Genomic DNA, 20974 nt, shown 5'->3' with positions numbered 1-20974 from the left:
AAGTTCGCTAAGAGATGCTTCGCATTTAAAACGCACCTAAAATGCAGAAATAAAGCTCACCTCTGGTGCATTGATGTGCTCTCTGAAATGATTTTTGTTGGAAAAACTTGGGCATCATGGTTGTTTTGAGCATGTGACTTTAACGAACTCCTCAAGCCAATTGTCATGACAAGCAGCCAAGGGACCATTTCCCGGAGGCTCTAGACCATGAGCTCTCTTTTAGGTTTTCATAGCCACCTAGTGCCTTCTAAAGATGATGTGACCCAGTCGATTCCACGAAAGACAATAAAAAAAACATGGTACACTTGATATCTCCAATTTTCTTTGGTTTTTTGTATGTTATGCCCGTATGACCGAATACCACGAAATTACATTTTGTTTTCAAGGAAAAAAAATGAACCAAGGAAAAATTGAGAAGCATCACCGGGTGATGACAGCCATTACAAGGAGAATGCGTTTTTGTGAATTCGCAATCATGCTAAGTGTGATGGAAGCTATATACCTGAAATATATTTCTGCGCAGTGCAAGTAAAAGTGATGGAGAAAAAGCTCAGATCTATGCAAATTTTGGGCAGCTTACGCATTTTCGAAAATTCTCGCAATATTCTTTGTTTTCAAAACTCGCTCGTGTTTGGGGCGAAATTTCTACTTAGTGAACGTGATAACTTGTTCGTATATGCAGCACTGACAGTCTCTTATGTGCACGAAGTAGTTGAATGTTTACTGTGCATTGATATTGGAGAGCTTTCACAAGTTATTTTAATGTTTAGTAGCAATAGGACCATTTTGTGTGACCTTACCCGCAGTAATGATTAGTGATAAATCTTTATTCCAGCGACTAACGTCCGTGATCAATGATTAAAGAAACTTTTGTGGTCATAGGTGCTTGTGGTTGCTGTAGTTCTTAATGATGAAAGCAGTATGAGAGAAAGTGGTGGGTCACTCAGGAGAGCCGTCATTGAAACTTGGGCTAAGATCGCCGGCTAGTGGTTTGTTGGCACTTTTCAACGCCATTGCAGTACTTGAGAGAAAGACAACGCGCGTCGTGCTATATACGCTGCTTGCGTGCCGTGAATTTTCGCGGGGCGAGTGAGGAACACTGAGTTACAGCCATGCAGTAGCTATTTTCGGTACGGATAAGTGCTATGAGCAACGCCGACGTTAGGAGTATTGTCGCCACCAGTCGTTGTATTATTGCATCGACAAAATTGCTCCTTTCCTATAGGCAGCACACCACGTGGGACCAACGCGAAGAAATGATGGGTTGAAGAACTAATCGTTGATGTCATGGTCACTGTGAAAGTACACGACTGTGAAAGGACAATGTTAGACATAAAAGATGTAAAGCTTGCCGAGTATGAAGCTGTGGCGTTGTGGGTAGCGTGCCCTACCTCTGCTGCCGTAGACTGAAAGTTTGTGGGTTTGACTACCGTTGACCAAGTAATTTTTTGCTTCGTGACTGAGCGTATTTGTTCGACGTCATTTCCATGACGGAAATACATCCCTGAAGTGTTGGTGGACCCCGGCATAAAGCAGTTTCTCGTTAAAAAAGAGCTTTCATTTTCTGAGTCGCATCCCCCCTTCAAGTGCTGTTCATGTTACAGAAGGCCTAGCCATAATTTTTTGTAAGCATCAGCCGTACCATGAAGAATGTGAGCAGATAAGTGAAGGTACGCATAATGCCTTACATTTGCGTAGTGGTTGTCTCGCTAACGCGCAATATCGTGAATTATGGGCTCGTGGTAATTTCCCTAAACATCGCAAAGTGATCATGAATATTGCGTGCCGAGTACTTCACCAATTTACCTGCAGTAGCCACCCTAAGACGATTCGCAACGAAACAGGAGCAGTGTGCTTCATAAATCCCGCTCCTCGAACTTGCGTTCAGAGGGTGCTGCGTGGTGAACAGTCAAGACGTTGCCCAAATTTTCATGTTACTGTGCTTCGTGTATTTCGCAGGCCTGGCGCTTTCCATGCAATCTCTGTCCATTTTTTATTACGCTGATATTATCACGAATGTACAATTTCACACGTGCCCTGTACAGTTTCTGGTGTTCCGGCTGACACGTCGTAGGAGGCCCCCATCGGTCTTGGATCGTAAGACCTGGTTCTCATGCAATTTCATATGCCTGCATGTCCACGTAAAATGATTTTAAATAAACATTATTGACGGAATAAATATTTCAATATTGGTATGAACGACTGTTGGCAGTAAAAGTGTCACTACCGACGCTTGTTTATGTACCTGTGACCAGGCTCACTCGCAAAACTGTTCCAAGCGTAACCACCACTGACTGCAGGTCATGTGCATACCGCAATTTTCGGGAACCTTGACCATCACTTTCCAGTGTTTCTTTTAGGGGCGAAGCTCCTTATAGAGGCACCCGTTCGACCCCGTAGAATGTAACAAGTATAACATTTTAACCTCCAAGGTGGTGCCGGTGAGAGACTTCTACTGTGCGTTGTTGAACGATAAAAAATAGTGCTCAATGTACATATCAATGGCTGATAATGGGGAATGAGAGAAAGGAGCATTCGGCTTTTAGTTAACGCGCAGGCTGCGATCACCATTAGCAGCCATTGGCATGTACATTGAGCACTATCTGAAAAGAAAGGGTTGCTACGTTATACTCGCTGGGTGCAACCTCCTTAGCTTTAGATAGGTTTAGCGAGCGTTGAGTCGCAGTGCCATGAATACAGTGAACTTGTATATACCATGAATAAACTCGAGGTGGTTAAAAACTGGAAGTAGATACGAAGCGCAAGCCGTAAGAAAGTAAAAGCCGAATTCTCCGCCTCTCATTTCCCATTAGCAGCCATTGGCATGTACATTGAGCACTATCTGACTGAAAACGTTTGCTACGTCATACTCGCTGGGCGTAACCTCCTTGGTTTTCAAAAGGTTTAGCGAGCGTTCGGCCACAGTGCCATGAATACAGTGAACTAGTATATACCATGAACTCGAGGTGGTTAAAGGAGGGAAGTGGACCCGAAGCGCAAGCCGTAAGAAAGTGTGCGTGTGCCACCTCTCGTTTATTCCTTAGAATGTCCGCTGGATGGCGGTGCTTCTATATGGGGAATATATGATGAAAAGATGCGAGATGGTGGTACATGGAGTGTTGAATAGATGGACGAACGAACACATAGACAGATGCATGGATGGACGCATGAACGGACGCAGGGGCGGCTGCATGGACGAACGCAGGGACGGACGCACGAACAGACGCATGCACGGACGGGCTGATGGACGCATGAACGGTCACACTGACGGACGCATGGACGGACAGAAGCAAGAACGAATGGACGGACGAATTATTCGCCCCACTCTCCATCATTCACTCCGTGGATATGCTACCATTTTTTTAATGGTGAGCACGACGCCTCTAGTAGGCTTTATTCAGGAGAAAATGCGAGTGCCAGCGGTATACTTAAGATGTATAAAAGATGACGTGCTTCACCCACAATAAGATTATCGATGACCGACAACCATGCTCGCCGCTATCATTAGTGATAGCGGCGACCATTGCTTCTTTCTGTGCTTCGAGTTTTCTTTTTTCCGAGAAACGGCTCGCCCAAGAAGTATTTATTTACTGATTTGACCTAACCGCTACAGCGACGTGACAGTAGAGAATACTAACAATAATATCTGGGGTTTAATGTCTCAAAACCATGACATGATTATGAGAGACGCCATAGTGAAGGGCTCCGGAAATTTTGACCATCTGGTGTTCTCATGGACTGACATCACACAGAACGTGACAGAGAAATGGGGAAGTATTGCGGTTATACAATTTGGACGGACAAACGGGTGAACAGACGAACGAATGAACAAAAGAAACAGACAACGAAAGCAACAGCTTTTACACTACAGAATGCCTTAAAATATTAGGCAAACGTTGAAGTAGTGTAGCATGTTTAAATGATCTACTATGAAGGCTAATTTGCCTGCAATGACTGAGTATGAGAATGCTATAAACCGTACTCTGTGTAGATATCAGCTTTGAATATACGCTTTAGTAACGGAGACGTGTGGTACAATATCTACTTTTGTTTATCATTTTCTTGCTACTCATGTTATTATGTAGCCTGCATGTGTGTGTCGGTGTTGAAAATTTTATTCAGTTGGAAAATGAGAAAAAGACTAAGCTAGCATTCAGTGCAACTGCATTTATAAATACAAGATTAGATGCCCGTACGCGTGGGTAGCGATCAATGTCCTTGTGCATTCTCAACTTGATATATATATATATATATATATATATATATATATATATACCGGGTGTTCAAAATTAAGCTTTATGATTTTTTTAAAATTAGGCGCTCGAAGGCACGTGAGAACCACTTGTGCAAATAAGTTAAGCGGCCAGGGGGACAGAAAGTTAGATGATAATTATCGCTGTCAGCAGCCCAATTAACTAAAATTTAATAATTAACTTTTTACTGGCTGCGGTAAGTTGGCATGTTTATATTGAAAAAATGTAGGCAGTGGTGTTTGTACACAGTTTCAGTTGGAAGATTTTTTCTAGCACGCCTGTGTTCCGAGATATCCGGCTCCAAAGTTTAATTGTCTTTCGCACGATTACGCATGCAAGAGAGTGAGGGTCCGCGCAAAGCTCCTCCCTAAAGTGACGCATCTGTTGCGTGTGGTGTTTAGTGTGTGAAGAGGGTGGAAGCGTAGGCATAGGTGATAGCAATTACCCTTGCCCTCTTCGGCCGGCGAAATCAAAAATCGAAGAACGCTTGCAACCAGTGTCGTAACACGCAACTGCAGAGCCTCTAACGATAGTGGCAGATACCATGCCGAGATAATGGTGCGAGCGGAGAATCTGGATGCCAGTGCGCGTGCGTAATAATCACTAGAGAAGCATGCGTGGTCGTTGCCTGGGCTACGCGAATAGCGTGACTGCTGATGTCCGAGTACTGTAACTTTTATTGAAACAAGAGCAACAACTCCACCAATAATAACTGAAACAGTTTTATCCTTGCTAACGCATATTTCCTGCTGCTACATAAGCATATTTCGGTCATGCACAAATCTCATCGAAACTCTTCACCTCTCAAGACGTCAATGCCCCAAAAAGTGTTCAAAATGCCTGCCTTCGGCAGCAACGCAAAGCATGAACCGCTGTCGCGTCGACTCGATGACTCGGCGCAGTACTTCTGCAGGAATACTCGCACAGGCAGATGTTATCCTGTCCTTCATGTCATTAACATCGCTGGGCTCTGTTACGTAAACTCGATCTTTAACGTAGCCCCAAAGGAAAAAGTCGAGCGGAGAAAGGTCAGGTGATCTTGGTGGCCAAAACATCGCTCCTGCGCGCCCAATCCACTGTTGTGGAAAACGTCTGTCCAACCAGTTCTTCGCCCTGGTAGAAAAATGTGGTGGTGCTCCATCGTGCTGAAACCATACTTGGCGCAGGTCATTCAGGGAAAGACTGCAGACAAGATCATCAATGACAACACCTAATATTTCTTCTGTGTACATCTTTCCGTTCAAGTTGTCCTCAAAAAAGTGAGGTCCGATGATCCTGTCCCCGAGTATGCCGCACCACACATTCACACTCCAGCGAACTTGATGCTTGTGCTGCCTCAGCCAGTGTGGGTTTTCTTGTGCCCAATAATGGGCGTTGTGAAGATTAACACTTCCATTTCGGCAAAACCGAGCTTCATCAGTCCAAATTATTCTGTGCAAAAAGTCATTTTCTTGATCAGTTTTGATGAGGCCCCAATTGCAGAAGTCAACTCGCCTTTCAAAGTCCGCCTCATTTAGGTCCTGATGAAGGTAAACGTGATATGGATGGAACTTGTGCTTTCTTAAAACATTTGTGACTGTTCCGATGCTGCGACCGCACTGATCGGCAATCTGTCGGATGCTGAGCTCTGGCATCGAGGTTACGCACGCGACAACGTCGATTTCAAAGTCTTCATCGACGATTGCCTTCCTGGTCCGTCTCGGAAGGTGGACAGAGCCTGTTGTGCAGAAGCGTCGAAACAGGTTTGTGAAAGTGGGCCTTGTTGGAAGGGGACGGTGTGGGTGGCGAGACGCGTAAAGCTCCATTGCTAACGAAGCGTTGCCATTCATTTCAGCCATTGCAAGCACCACGTCTACTTTTACTTTGGTAGAATACCTCACGCCAGAAGCAGCCATATTAGCTCGAAAGGACTCCACGTGGATTTCCTTGGTAGACCTTCAATGCAGAGACGCTGTGCTCTAACCGGAGGCACCCTAGTGCAGGACGGTCCTGCTAACGCGTTCACAAGAAGATGTCTCAGTGTGATCTAAAGTCACGAAAAAACGTCGCGAAAAATGGTCTCCTGTTATCGCGTTCATCAGGATCATGCGTAAGGCTCATGGCGCACCGCGCTGTCACATTTTGATTTCGCCGGCCGAAGAGGGCAAGGGTAATTGCTATCACCTATGCCTACGCTTCCACCCTCTTCACACACTAAACACCACACGCAACAGATGCGTCACTTTAGGGAGGAGCTTTGCGCGGACCCTCACCCTCTTGCATGCGTAATCGTGCGAAAGACAATTAAACTTTGGAGCCGGATATCTCGGAACACAGGCGTGCTAGAAAAAATCTTCCAACTGAAACTGTGTACAAACACCACTGCCTACATTTTTTCAATATAAACATGCCAACTTACCGCAGCCAGTAAAAAGTTAATTATTAAATTTTAGTTAATTGGGCTGCTGACAGCGATAATTATCATCTAACTTTCTGTCCCCCTGGCCGCTTAACTTATTTGCACAAGTGGTTCTCACGTGCCTTCGAGCGCCTAATTTTAAAAAAATCATAAAGCTTAATTTTGAACACCCGGTATATATATATATATATAGATATATATATATATATATATATATATATATATATATATATATATATATATATATATATATATATATATATATATATATATATATATATTTATAATAAGACAGTAGCAGCGTTGGGGTCGCGACGGCGTTTACTAGGCCGATCACCTGATCAACGCTTCGAACGAAGACGCTTTTCGTGATGATGATTATATACAGATGAAGATGATGAAGGTCAGACGCTGTGAATATTGTGCTTACACTAATTTCCCCCTCGCGCGGAAGTGGCCAACGTGGCCGCTGCTTATGGTAGAGGTGTACGTCGCACGAATGGCTTCAAGCGCGACACGTGAACAACCTCCGTACCACAAAAACGGCCGTCGGAAGGCATGGCAACAGGGGTTACTCGGTAGTTAACCGGACACGTCTTCTCGACTATGGCGTAGGTATGACGAAACGTGAGTGAAAGTTATCACACAGGCCGATATCACAAACAAGCGCTCAAAAAAAAAAAAGAGCGCACATCGACGGAGCACGGGGGCCGAACGATTCCGCACGTGTGGGGGAAGACCCGAAGATGGAGTCCCATGCAACCCAACATTTCAGAGGTACAATGAAGGAGAATCCCACGAAGGATTCCAACTAACCTCAAGGTAAAGCCATGGTGCAACAGAAAGTGAATCGGGAAATGATCGTGTTGAACGAGAGAACGTGCCGTGCAGCTGGACTTGCGGTGAAACGACCTCAACCGACCAACAGAAAAAAAAGGTGACGGAGTCGACCAGCCAGATGTTAATCTTGTGACGTAAACAAGCTGGTGCATAACCAGACAAGATTGGTTGAACGTTGCGACCCGTTAACGGTGTCGAAGGTGTCGACAATGCTTGAGACACCGCCTCGGAAGGGCTCACCGGAACAGAACGAGGAAAAGTAAAAAGAAAATGAGCGATCACTGGAACAAAGGGCGCAAGCGCTGCTCAAAGTACACAGGATAGGTGCTAAGGTCGAGTCGGAATGTGTTTGGTAGTGTTGAGCCTCAATGTGTTTTGTTGTTGTTATCCTGTGTGAGAAGTGTATGTCGAGCGAGTCAAAATTTTTGTTGTCGTGACGTGATACGGTCGACAAGTTGTACCAGCGTTGTAAAGGCAGACCATTGCACGTTTGTATTGTTTGAAATGTTTGATTAAGGGTTGTCCTCATCAACCTGTGGTTATATTTCACGTGTTGTGAGATTGAATTGCAATGCGCAATTGTATTGGGTGTTCTATTGTGAATGTGACGCGCTATGAGCGATGAACTGTGTTACGGACTGTTGTTTTGTGGAGACTGTACGCGCTCGTTTGTATGGTGTTGAATATTATGTGATAATATTCTTTAAGTGGGGGTCAGTGTCACAAACGAGCGCTCAAAAAAAAAGAGCGCGCCGTAGAATTCTGGTGACCAAGCGCTAGAGAGACGCCTCAAGGTCAACAATAAAGAAGAAAACAAGCATCCAAAGACTCTTTGGGCGCGCCGTCTCTCCTCCTCGGAAGCGAAGTTTCGCCGACCGACATTCTCACATGGGCAGCCGAGCAAGCCCTGGAATGTTGTCGAAAGAAAGGGGCGTGTTGATGCAGAGTTGCGTCACGTGTCGCGGACGGCCCTCGAAACGTCTCGCTCTTTCCCCAGCCTTGGCTGTGCATCGCGCTGACGAAACGGTTAGAATTTTCTAGAATCTAGTGCGGAAGGTATTTAAGCGAAGAGAAGAGAAGGGAAAGCAGGAGAAGAAGAAAGTTTGTTCCAGGGTGCGTAGGGTGTTCCGCGTTGTCGGCGAAGGCTTCTGTCCTCAATGACAAAGCAGGTAATGAAGAGGATTTCCACCTGAGGGTGAAGACTCGTGCTACAAGCAGAAGAGTTTGTCTACCGCCAGCGAGCGAAGATGCGTCGCAACAGCAGCGCGTAAGGAGCCGACGTGTTACCGGCGAAGAAGTATGGTGCTTGAGAGCTGCCACTTGAAGACGCGAGGTTTCCTGGAAGAGAAACTTCGGGGGCAGCGGAACGACAACATCGCTGGACTTTGAGTGAGTGATTCTTGGAAGAGCATCATTCAGACTTTGTTCCAAGGACTTTGAACTGAATAGGTTTTCGCACTCTTTAGTCTTGGTGGTTGATGCTTGTGATTGCAGTGTAGCACGTATTGTTGTTTGAGTCCGCTGTTTCTAGCGTAGCTGATCGTACTGTGTAGTACGTTGTTTGATTGTTGACATATCGTATTCAACTATTGTCGAGTATGCATGATTCTGTATCGATTGATCTGCCATATTCGAGAATATAATTTTGTTTTGTTTATCAACTCTCGGCGCTGACTCTTTCTTTGGGCCACAGCTGGCGTGCGCTGGCGTGCCAAATAGGACCACTTCTAAATCGCCCGTGCTTTCGTGGTGCAGTTCGGGGGACCGGTGCTGTGGCCCTTGGAATTAGCCCGGTGATCACCTCCCTAAATAACGGTACCAGTGACGGCCAGGAACCCGCGTTGGGGTCCACAACAGTACTTCGTCTCCAGTATTGAAGTGAACTACGCCGTGGATGCCATAGTAGCGAGTCTTCCACTCTTGTTGGCTTGCCTCTGTGTTGAAGCGGGCGTGTCGGCGAGAATCGGCCATACGAGAGATTAGGTGCTCACTCGATGACGATGACGAGTTCACAGGGACGTCAAAAAAGGAGATGTGAAGCGGAGATGTCGGTTGACGGCCATAGACGAGAAAGAATGGGGAGTAGCCCGTGTAGCGGTATTGTACGCAAAAGTCATGAATGGCAGGATGGTATTCCAGTTTGTGGTTGACGTTGATATACATAGATATCATATCGGTCAAGTTCGATGGAAGTGCTCTGTGAGGTTGTTAGTCTGAGGATGGTTGCTGGAAGTCGTTTTATGAATTGTAGTACATGCGTAGAGGACGTGTTCGAGTAGTTTCGAGAGAAACGCCTTGCCGTGGTCGCTAAATATGATGCGTGGTGCACCATGCCTCAAAAGATTACCTCCAGAAAAATGTGGCAATCTTCTCTGCCGATCCTGAAGGAAGTGCAGCTGTTTCGGTGTACCTTGTCAAGTGATCAACTGCCTTGAAAACTCAGCGCTTGCCACTAGCTGACATTGGTAGCGGTCCGTAGAGGTCAATGCGGATGACATCACAGGGAGCGTCAGGATGCGGGAGAGGTGCTAGGAGACCGGCCGGGGATGAAGTGGGTCGCTTGCGGTGTTGGCAGAGCGAGCATGACGCAACACATCACGCTACGCAGGTGGAAAGCCCACGCCAGGCAAAACGACTTCGGATGCGTTCATAGGTTTTGGAAAACCGAGATGACCAGCCTTGGGGTCATCATAAACATCTCCAAAATCTGCACCCTTAGGAACGAGGAGCAACAGGAACCCAGCGCTGTCCTTCGGGGTGGAAGACAAAGTGGTAAAGGATTCAGTTTTTAGTCTTTGAGTTCCGCAGCTGTCGATGGGCGTGGGCGCTGGGAGGACGAGAGGAGCCGTGACGACGCTCCAGTATAGAGCGACAGTAAGTGTTGCTGTGTTGGTGGGTTGCGAACGTCTCGTTGCCGGAGGCAGAAAAAAAGTCGACAGCGGTGAGTGAATGAACTGACGGAGACGCTTTGATGAGTTCACTCACAGTTGGCGACAGGCCAGGAGTGCTTGATGAGGATGGTAAAGGACAGCGGCTAAGGGCATCGGCATTGTTGTGTTTTTCCCGGAATTGTGGTTAAAGTCGAACTCGTATTTTTGGAGATGAAGTATCGAGCGACCGAGATGTTTAGGCAAATTCTTCTACGTCGACAACCAGCACAAAGCATGGTGGTCAGTGACGGCGGTGAAGTGGCGGCCGCGACGATATGGTCAAAACTTCTGGATCGCCCAGACAACATCTGCTTGGTGATGGTGTAGTTTTTCCCTGCTGCTGTGAGGGTGCGACTAGCATATGCGATCACACGTTCGCCATAATGCTTTGTTTGTTGCAAAAGTACAGCGCTGAGTCCGTGTCCGCTGGTATCAGTATGGAGGAGAGTGGATCAGCGTTATAAAAATGTCAAAGCACTGGCTCAGACGTGAGGGCACGTTTCAAGGCGTCATAAGCCATTTGGCATTCGTCCGACCATACGTATGACGTTCCCAAAGAAAGGAGTTGGTGAAGTGGTGCAGCAATGGTGGTGAAGTCTCGTATAAAGCACCGGAAGTACGACGCAAGGCCAAGAAAGCTTCAGAGCATTGGGCGCGTTGAGGCACCGGAAAGTGAATAATGGCGGTAATCTTGTCGGGATCAGGCCGAATTCCATTTTTGCTTGCGAGATGTCCGAGTACTTTAATACTTTTGCTTGCGATGTGGCACTTTATGGCGTTGAGCTGAAGACCAGCAGCTGCGAGACACGTCAGAACATCATCTAGGTGCTGCAAGTGCTGCTCGAATGTTGAAGAAAATATGACGATGTCGTCAAGGTAACATAAGCATGTTTTTCACTTGAGGGCCCACAATACAGTGTCTATCATTATTTGAAACGTTGCTGGCGCATTGCAGAGGCCGGAAGGCATTACGTTGAATTCGTAAAGTTCGTCGGGTGTGGCGAAGGCAGTGTTTTTCATGTCATTCTCGTGCATTGGAATTTGCCAATAACCGGAGTGCAGGCCAAGGCTCTAAAAACATTCCGCTCTTTGTGAGGAATATAAGGCATCATCAATGCGAGGCAAGGGGTATACGTCTTTTATGTTTACTTTGTTCAATGCACGGTAGTCAACGCAGAATCGCATTGAGCCGTCTTTTTTTCGCACGAGAACGACATGTGACGACCAAGGGCTTGGGGAGGGGCGAATGATATTTTGCCTGAGCATATTAGCAACGTGCTTGCCGATGATTTCGCGTTCGCTGGAAGAGACACGGTATGGTCGACGATGGACAATAGAAGTTCCGTTGGTGTGTATGCGATAAGCCACCGCAGAAGTCTGGCTTAGAGCAGTGGAATGCGCGTCGAAAAATGATTTATGCTTGGACAACAACGCCAGTAGTTCGTCTGCTTGCGGGGGAGTGAGGTCCGTGCTGATGGCATTGACGAGAGCCGTAGTAGGTGGAGCATTTGGGGGTGTTGAACATGATTTTACCAGACTGGTATCTGAAGAAACTACATAGATAGGTTGTGTATTCACGCTGGAAACTACAACAGTGCCCTTGGTAAGCAGAATCGGCTAATTGGCGATATTCAGTACAGCGAGAAAGGTGGTGCCGTTTCAGAAGCGGACAAGACTCGATGAAAGTGCAATCATTCTGGATATACAACGGGCTGATGGAGTGACTAGGACGCCACCGTGGTCAATCGAGTCACACATAATAGTGATAACGTGCTCGTGGTTAGGTGGCACAAGGAAGTCTTTGGCTGTTCGTAGCCGGTTACGTGATGATTTCAGGGAGACACCATCCATCTCTCGCATATGTAAGAGTCGTTGTCGACGAGAGATAGAAGCAGCAGCACCAGAAAGAAAGTCCCATGCTAAATTAAGCATAAAAGCCTAAGAAGCCAACCCGGCAATCTGATTATGGGGCCGGATCCCATCAATGAAAACTTCAACGGTGCACTGTGGTGATGTTCGTATCTGCGAGTCATTTGCACTACCTAAGAGAGTGCCAGTATATGGTGTGGTAACCTTACGTAGACGAGAACACAAGTCCGCATGAATAACAGAAATAGCAGCCCCGGTGTCCACCAATGCTTGAACTGGAGCCCCTTCAGCATACACTATTAACAAATTGGCTGGGCCCTCTGGAAGTCTTTGTGTTTGTTCGAGCAATGCAGCTTTCCCTCCCAAAAGTGCACCAGCTAGTTTTTCTAGTGGTAGTCAAAAGTAAGTGCAGCTGCTCTCAGAGATGTTGAGCGTCGCAGAGTTGAAGGAGATCGGCGGCGTCAGGGATAGTAGGGGCGAGGTGCGGTGAGTGGAGAAGTCGGAGAGAAGGAACGTGTCGTAGTGCGGCGCTGGTACTGGTTCGGGGATGGCACCGAATCTCTTTCGTAAACGTCGTAGCCATAGCGTTTGTCCTGCGGGCGTTTGCGGCAAAATCTTGAAATATGGCCCCGAATGCCACAATAGTAACATATTGGGCGAGGCGAGCGCCAGGGGACGTAGAGTGCTGAAGCTGTGACAGGCGCTAGTACTGGCGCTGGGACAGGTGAGTGTGGTGCACATGCTGCTAGGTTGGACTGCGCAGGAACAGGATGTGCGTGCTGAACCAAGGCAGGTGGCATGGTAGCGACTTATGCATACACCATGGGCGGCATTGGTGACGTCGGTGTGTTGGATAGAAGAGCGCAAGCCGTGAATGAGAGCTCCTCTTTGATGATGTCGCGCAAAGCAGCAGATGGAGAGTGAGGCTGAGGGGCGGGTGCACACGACAACCCTTGCGCTTGAAGTTCCTCACGAATAAGCGTGCGCAAATCCGCATCCGAGGAAGGCCGGCTGTCACTGGCGTCTGGGTAGTCTGGGTGCAATCGAATGGCTTAGAGTTAATCAAGATGTTGACATGTGGTGATGACGTCCTCAATAGTGTTGGGGTTTTTGTTTAACAGCCAGGGCGTTAAACACGACGTGGCCTATAACTTTTATGATGTGGCGAACACGACCAGCTTTTGTCATGGCCGAGTTCACGCGGTGGCAAAGGGCAAGGACGTCTTCAATGAACGAAGTGTCGGTTTGCCCGGGATTTCGGGCACGCCCGTCGAGCTTCTGTTTCGACACTTCGGAATAGATATTAAGTTTCCCAAAAATCCTACGGACTTGTTAAGCAAAAGTAGGCCAATCGGGGTAGCTGCTCTCGTGGTTAAAAAACCACGTTTTCACGACATTGGACAGATTGAAGGCGACGTGACCAAGTTTTCGAGGCTCATCCCATTGGTTATAAACACTGGTCATGTATTCTTTCAGCCATACCTCGACGTCATCGCGTGGAAGACCAGAGAAGATGGGTGAGTCGTGCGGCCGGGCGCTGACGATGCACGCAGGAACTGTTTGTTGGATAGGGATGCTGGAAGTTCCGGGCAGCGGTTCTTGAGCCATGACAGCGTACGGAGGAAGCAAGCGACGACCCGAACGAAGCTCCAAGGGAACGTGACGTCGCAGAGGACTTGAGGATTTATGCCGCCTCCACCATTCTGTAAGACAGTAGCAGCCTTGGGGTCACGATGGCGTTTATTAGGCCGAATCACCTGATTAATGCTTCGAACGAAGAAGTCGCTTTTCGTGATGATGATTATATACAGATGAAGAGGATGAAGGCCAAACGCTGTGAATATTGTGCTTACAGTATATGTGATTGCGCTCATGCTTGACACATGCATGGAGTCGCTATGCCTTTAGGTTTTGGTTAGGTATATAGAAAGCGGCTGAAGGCTAAATATAGGGCTATAAAGATGTGCTTGAGCGATGGCATTGTAGAACACAGCCCTGTTTTGTAGTACAAAATCCTCATAGTTATAGCCTGTCGCTGACGTGCACAAGCGTTCCTCTGTCTCGCCAAGAAGGGTCACTCTTCGAAATAACCGACGTTTGCGTGACCGTCACGTGACGTAGTCTCGCTTTCTTCCACTGTGACACCTACAGTAGGATACAAGTTTTCAAGTCCGCGACATTTCTTCCTTGAAGGCGAACGCACACAAGTGTGCACCAATGGGAGCGCACTAGACTGACTTCATGAGCCGTGGATGAGCGGTAACTTCACATTCGCAGAACATTGCGGAGTGCACGAGCGGGGCTATTTGTTTAGCTGGCGCGCTTCGGCCGTCGGCATGGGCATGTCCTGTTTGATATGTCGAGTTTAACGTCCCAAAACCACCATATGATTATCAGAGACGCCGTAATGGCGGGCTCCGGAAATTTTGATCATCTGGAGTTCTGCAACGTGCTCCCAAATCTGAGCACGCAGGCTTACAGCATTTCCGTCTCCATCGGAAATGCATCCGCCGCAGCCGAGATTCGCTTTCGTGACCATGGAAGAAGGAAAAATATAGGAGAGGCCATAACGTCATATTGGTGAAGCCGCCGCATCGCAAACACCCGCACTACCTTCTAGTGGATAAGCAGATAAACACTTTGCGAATTCCGACGAGCAACCACCGCAGCGGCCTTGGAAGCGGTGTTCTCTGCCGGCAGCCGGTCAATCCATGAGTGCTGCTTCTTTTGCGTGTTTTTTAGAAAAGGTGTGCGATGCCCAGCTGTAGTGTATACTCGGTGCGAATCGCGAGCACCACTGGATGTACCTGGTGGCACTTTTCACGTACGTTCGCTTCACTGTTGATGGCATTTGCATGCGGAGCTGTCAGCTGTACGCTCCGTTGGTTCTTAATCATTGTGTAACTGAGAACACGCGCGAACTATCGTTTTAGTGTTGTAGGCATCATGTCGCGATTTTAGTAGTTGAGCCGTTCACTTTTCTAGTTATCGCACTAGATGTGTATGTATTGTACTGTGTGCTTTCGGTGCGTGTTAGTTGTGTGTGCACTGGAATTACACACTTTACGTGCATGGTCGCGTATACAATACAGTGGTGCCTTCTTACCAACGTGAAGTACGTCAAGTAGTAGGCTGGCGTTGCGCGGAATAGCGACGAAGAAAGCTCTAAAAATCATGCATTGCCCCACTTACACTATATACGAGCAAAGAGCTGCTGATCGGCCCGTAGATCAGGAAATCTGGCTAAGAGAGAGAGAGAGAGAAATGCCTTGCGGCTAGCAGAACGTGCAAGTCACTGCCGGGTGAGTTCGAATACGATGATGCAGGTGCTGAATGATTTTCATTACGACACGTACCAGTGCTTTCTGTGTGATTGCACAAAAAAACTTCATGAAGTATTTCAGCACGCCGCGCTCGGACCTGCCACGCACGAACAGTCTGGGAAAGGTGTGCCCGCAACATTTTATTCCATGCAAACCATACAATACGCGTTAAGATAATGCCGGGACTATAGAAGTGAAACAGTGCTGAGAGCACACCGTGGAGCGTCTGCTGTTTTGTCTGTTTTGTTTGGCCTTTACCAGTTTGTTTGCCCCATAAATTTGACTTCACTTCCACCACACTTCTCGCAATGCATTGGGACACGATAAGGTCTCTCCTTAGTTTTTCCTTCCTCCATGCCCGTGACTCAAGGGTCAGCATCTGAGTACCTTAACCACTAGATGACCTCGGTGGGCCGGCACGATCTTTTTGAGTTTAGAAAATGTTGTTAACAATTTTGAGTACTTAGTACTCTACTAAGGGAGAAAAAAATGCCGTCTCGTGGACCTCACACTTGATAAGGCCGCATTGAGAAAAACTTAGAGGATTCGATGCGTACAGCGTAAGAACAGCGGAAGTGTTTAAAAAAATTGCCGTAATGATTTAGAGTACTGGGTACTCTATGATGGGAGAGCTGAAAGCCGTCTTTTTGGGTTCACACTTGATGAGGCCGCATCGGAAAAAATTACGCCCAGGCCAGGTATATCACAGAGCAGACCTCAGCGATGGTTTTCATGGGCTTTACATTATATGCAGAAAGGTATGACGATTGTGTTTAGGAAACCTTATTGTCACAGATATCAATAATATTTCATCAGAAGATTTTCTTTCTAGACAAAAAATAACGATGATGACAAGACAGACCATTTAAATCAAGATGAATATGAAATGACGTGAAAAGAACATGTAGATTAGATGGTTCACACAAACACATCCACACGAAAATGTGTCACAAAAGAACAGATACACATATTGTTATTTCAGTGTAAACAAGAGACAGAATTAAAACATGAATATGTATATTTTGCATATCTACATGTTGACTTGTTGCTTCTGCCGTCGCATCGACACATCAGTCTACCAATACTAGGCCAGTCGTAAGACAAGTTTTACTGATCCGTCATAGACCGACACAAAAGGGCAAGACCAGTGACGAAGAAATTCCTCTGTTTAGAAAAAAATATTGTCACAAACGCCAATAACATTCAACAGAACATTACCTTCTTAGACATACAATAACGATGATGACAAAACAGACGTCATTTACATGAACATGGATATGAGATGACGTTGAAAGGTCATGTACACTAGATGGTTCACACAAACACAGCCACAAAAATGTTTCAACGAAAACAAGAGACATAAATAAAACATGAATATGTACATTTTGCATATATACACCTTGGCATGCCATTTTTGCGGCCGCATCAAAACATCAGCCTACCAATGCCAGACCGGCCGAAAGACAAGTTTCATTCATCCATCACAGACCGACACAAAAGGGCAAGACCAGTGTCGAAGAAATTCTTCTTCACTGAGGAAGAAGAGCTCCCCCGACAAAACAGACAGCAGCTCCGAGTACAATCGCTCTAGGATCGGGAAGAGCGCGCGGTGGCGGCGGCCCGCTGCAACCGCCTCGCAGCGGTTGCGCCAGAGGCATAAAGAGCCAGCTGTTAACAATGAGAAGACAAGCGAAGCGGCCTCGCGAAGAACACCCCAAAGAAACGAAGCGATTTGTTTAGAAAAAATTTATTGCCACAAACGTCAATAACACTCAACAGAACATTTACTTCTTAAACATACTCTAACGATGATGACAAAACAGACGTCATTTACATGAACATGGATATGAGATGACGTTGAAAGAACCTGTACATTTTTTGTGTTTAGAAAAAATGTTTGACGATTTCGAGTACTTCGTACTCAACTATGGGAGAGCACTGAGCCGTCCTGCTAAAAACCTTGCATAGGAATACTCATAGCCGAGGACCTGTAATTGTTAACTCAAGCACGTGCGTATAACTATGATAAAGAGGCCAACTTAGACTGCGCTGCCCTCTGGAGTGGCCCGTATTTTCTGCTGCATACATAAATGTGTGTAATCGACAAAAATATTACGCAATAAAAAGAAATTCGAGAAAAGTAAAGCTAACGCGAAAAGTAAATTACCTTTAGAAGTAGTTCATACTATGTCATACACAAAGACGCAAGCGAGTCATTACAGCCGCGTGATTTCACACACACATAAAAAGCCTCTTGCTTCATTTTAATACATGCCGCGTCTGTTTCCAGTGTCATTTAATTGGGTTTGAGATATTGTTTTCTGAGTAGACGTGACCATGCATTGACCAAGCACTTGTCGATATTGAAGAAATAAAATCTAAAAAGGAAAAAAGAAGCACACAGAACATAAAAAAATATGTTTACCTCTCCGAGTACATCCAGTAGAAGTCTCAGAGATCCGTGACTATGCACCAGCGAGTCGGCGTATAAGTCGCCCAGGTAGCTTTTCGGTGGAATTTTGTTGTCGACTGCACAAAGGTCGGGTCGCACCTTGGAGAGGAGATTAAAAAACACAAGCAGCACGCTCTTACAATCGCCTAAACAGCTGGTGTTGACAGGGACTTGCTATAGACGCTATATATACCAACGTCAAAATTACACTAAGAAACACATGAATTGGGAACCACTTCTACATAAATTTGTTGTGCTGAATGAGTAAATGACCAAGTAAAAAAGGAGATAACATGAAGCGGAACATAGAAGTTATTACTTTAACAAATGATAGATTCGGCAATTGTGAACGCACCGTTGTGAATACGATTAAGAAGCAGTGCAGTTTTGTGAACCATTGGTCTTGAACATTTCTGATATATATTCCCTTGAAAATGATAGGAAAAAAGGCAACACGAGTCACGAAGGTGACAGACAAGATGTAGCTGTCACGTACCAGCATTTAATTTTGATTTACATATGGCTAGCCTGGGTTTTCACTTATTTGTTCTCCATGTTGAAGTGAAACGACACTACAGGACGCTTCATTGATTTGACTGATTGATATGTGGGGTTTAACGCCCAAAACCACTTTATGATTTATGAGAGACGCCGTAGCGGTGGGCTACGGAAATTTTGACCACCTGGGGTTCTTTAGCGTGTACCCAAATCTGAGTACATGGGCCAACAGCATTTTTGCCTCTATAGAAAATGTGGCCGCCGCAGCCGCAATTCAATCCCGCGACCTGTGGATCAGCAGCCGAGTACCTTAGCCACTATATAGACCACCGCGGTGGGGCTAACAAACGCTTCATGTTAAGGACTGCTTGAGAAAAATGGCTTCGTCTTTTAAGGTTAGATACAACTACTGGTAATATTTTATATGCCTCGTCATCTAAGGTTAGATAGAACTACGGGTAATATTTTATACTTACATGCGACGAGCTTTGAGTGCAGTACATAGGCTGTATTCACATGAAGTCAAGACACAGCGTATCGTTGCAAATATAAGTGCTTTCAGATTGCTTTTGTAGATATAGAGATTCTCATGAAGTACAATTTTTCTGGTGCTGATTGTACAGCAAAATGACAAGCTCGATGACGTGTGGGCAGAGAACTTACAGGGAAGCTCTCGTTTGCCGTTTAAAATTTTCTTGTAGGCCAGCAAAGTTGATAAATCGGGTGTTCGTAGTAGCTAACCTGCACACGTTCTCTATCAGCCATTTCTCACTGTTTGTGTTTATCAATTGGTCCAAATCACTAAGCTAATAAGGCGAAATTGATTGGTTCAAGTATGTGATGTTAAGCGTAACGTGGAACACTCACATCGAAACCATGTTGTATCCTCCCCACAGTGTAAGGTAACGAGCCACCACCATGGGCGAAGCAGAGCTTGAGCCTAGGGAACCTCTCGAGAAGTCCACCGAACATGACTTCGCAGATGGCTGCTGTAGTCTCAGCGGGCATACCTGGAACAGGATCACAATGTACGAACGTTACTCGCTGTTGAATGCAGCAGCACCATCTTCATGAGTGACAAATCTAAGAATTCCCAGTCGCATATTCCAGGAATTGTCGCAGTGACAAAAAAAGTCACAGGTTTGCCGCAAAGGCGGCGCAGTGAACTAGATAGCAACAAATTTGAAGGTCACCCACTGAATGACCAGCACATGAAAATGTGCCCCGCGTTTCTCAGGCATAAATGACGAACGAAACGTACTCTCAGGTACAGATAAACGTGAGTAAGCGTCTCAGTTGTTACTTTACTGTCACTGAAAAGCGTGCTCTTTTTAAAAAAGAAGACTGTTCGACAATTGCAAGGACCTTTGTCCACGAAGTAACTGACACAGAATCGTTCCGGTGAAAGCCGAAGGCCAGCCAATACGTACGATCCTCCCCACCATGAGAAAAGGGCGTGCGAGTAAGCGTCGACCCCCTGCTCTCCGCGGGGCAAAGTGTGCGTGAGAGCTCCGTCGAATCGAGACAATGCGGTGACGTGTGCTCATAGCGCCATCTTACTGATAATGCTGAAAGCACGATGGTTCCGCCTTCTCCCAAGATGCCCGTTAACAGCGGTAAGTGGTAGATATAAATAGCTTGCCACTTGAACATTGAAGGAGGTGCTCCTGGGTGGCTAAGTGGTTAGCGCCTCGCACTCACGATGCAGAGGCTCCAAGTTGGATTCCACACACCGGAGTTTTTTTCTGCATTATTACTGTTTATCGCGTATATTGCCACCATTGATAAACGAGCCACTGTGGCTCATACGTGTTTTTTTTGGCGCGAAGAAGAAGAGTACATCTTCGTTGCTCTGGTTCAAGTGAACTCCTGGCTGCGGGTCTTGTTTTTGTTCGTGACAATATATATATATATATATATATATATATATATATATATATATATATATATATATATATATATATATATATATATAATTTATAAAACGGCCCTCCCGTTCCTGGGTGGGTTGTTTCATTATCTGACTTTATTGTTCTCTTTCTCCGGCTATTTCAGTTAACACACGGTATTTTCTTGTGCCCTTTGTCATTACATTCGGTGCCGACTGCGAGCGTAGTAGGCTGTCGACAACGCCTCCGGTGGTACTGACTATTCCGGTGCGTTCGCATTTGGCCACTCTGGGGCATCACCTGGACACTCGCCCAATGAAGTTCCGGTGGCTGACATTGAATGTGTCGTAGCGGCTGCAGGTATGTGAGGCCCGGACTGCACTGCTGCTGCTGGTATTGTGTCATCATCATCATTATCATCAGCCTGACTACGTCCACTGCAGGATAAAGGCCTCTCCCATGTTTCGCCAGTTAACCCGGTCTTGTGCTTGTTGCTGCCAAATAATACCGGCAAACTTCTTA

The 20974-nt window shown here is 46.3% G+C and overlaps 1 protein-coding gene across 1 annotated transcript in view; it reads right to left on the bottom strand.

The window, feature by feature from the left end:
• LOC119178232 (2-amino-3-carboxymuconate-6-semialdehyde decarboxylase) overlaps positions 1-20974 on the bottom strand; it is a 128306-nt gene that overhangs the window by 9856 nt on the left and 97476 nt on the right. Inside the window, exons 6-7 of the mRNA XM_037429425.2 lie at positions 19431-19573; positions 18039-18164 (exon numbers count right to left, since the gene is read on the bottom strand). Coding sequence (XP_037285322.2) covers positions 18039-18164; positions 19431-19573 — 269 coding nt within the window. The remainder of the gene's footprint in view (positions 1-18038; positions 18165-19430; positions 19574-20974) is intronic.

Source organism: Rhipicephalus microplus, chromosome 1 (genome assembly GCF_043290135.1).
Source record: "Rhipicephalus microplus isolate Deutch F79 chromosome 1, USDA_Rmic, whole genome shotgun sequence".
Classification (NCBI taxonomy): domain Eukaryota; kingdom Metazoa; phylum Arthropoda; class Arachnida; order Ixodida; family Ixodidae; genus Rhipicephalus; species Rhipicephalus microplus.
This window is presented reverse-complemented; position numbering and strand designations above follow the sequence as displayed.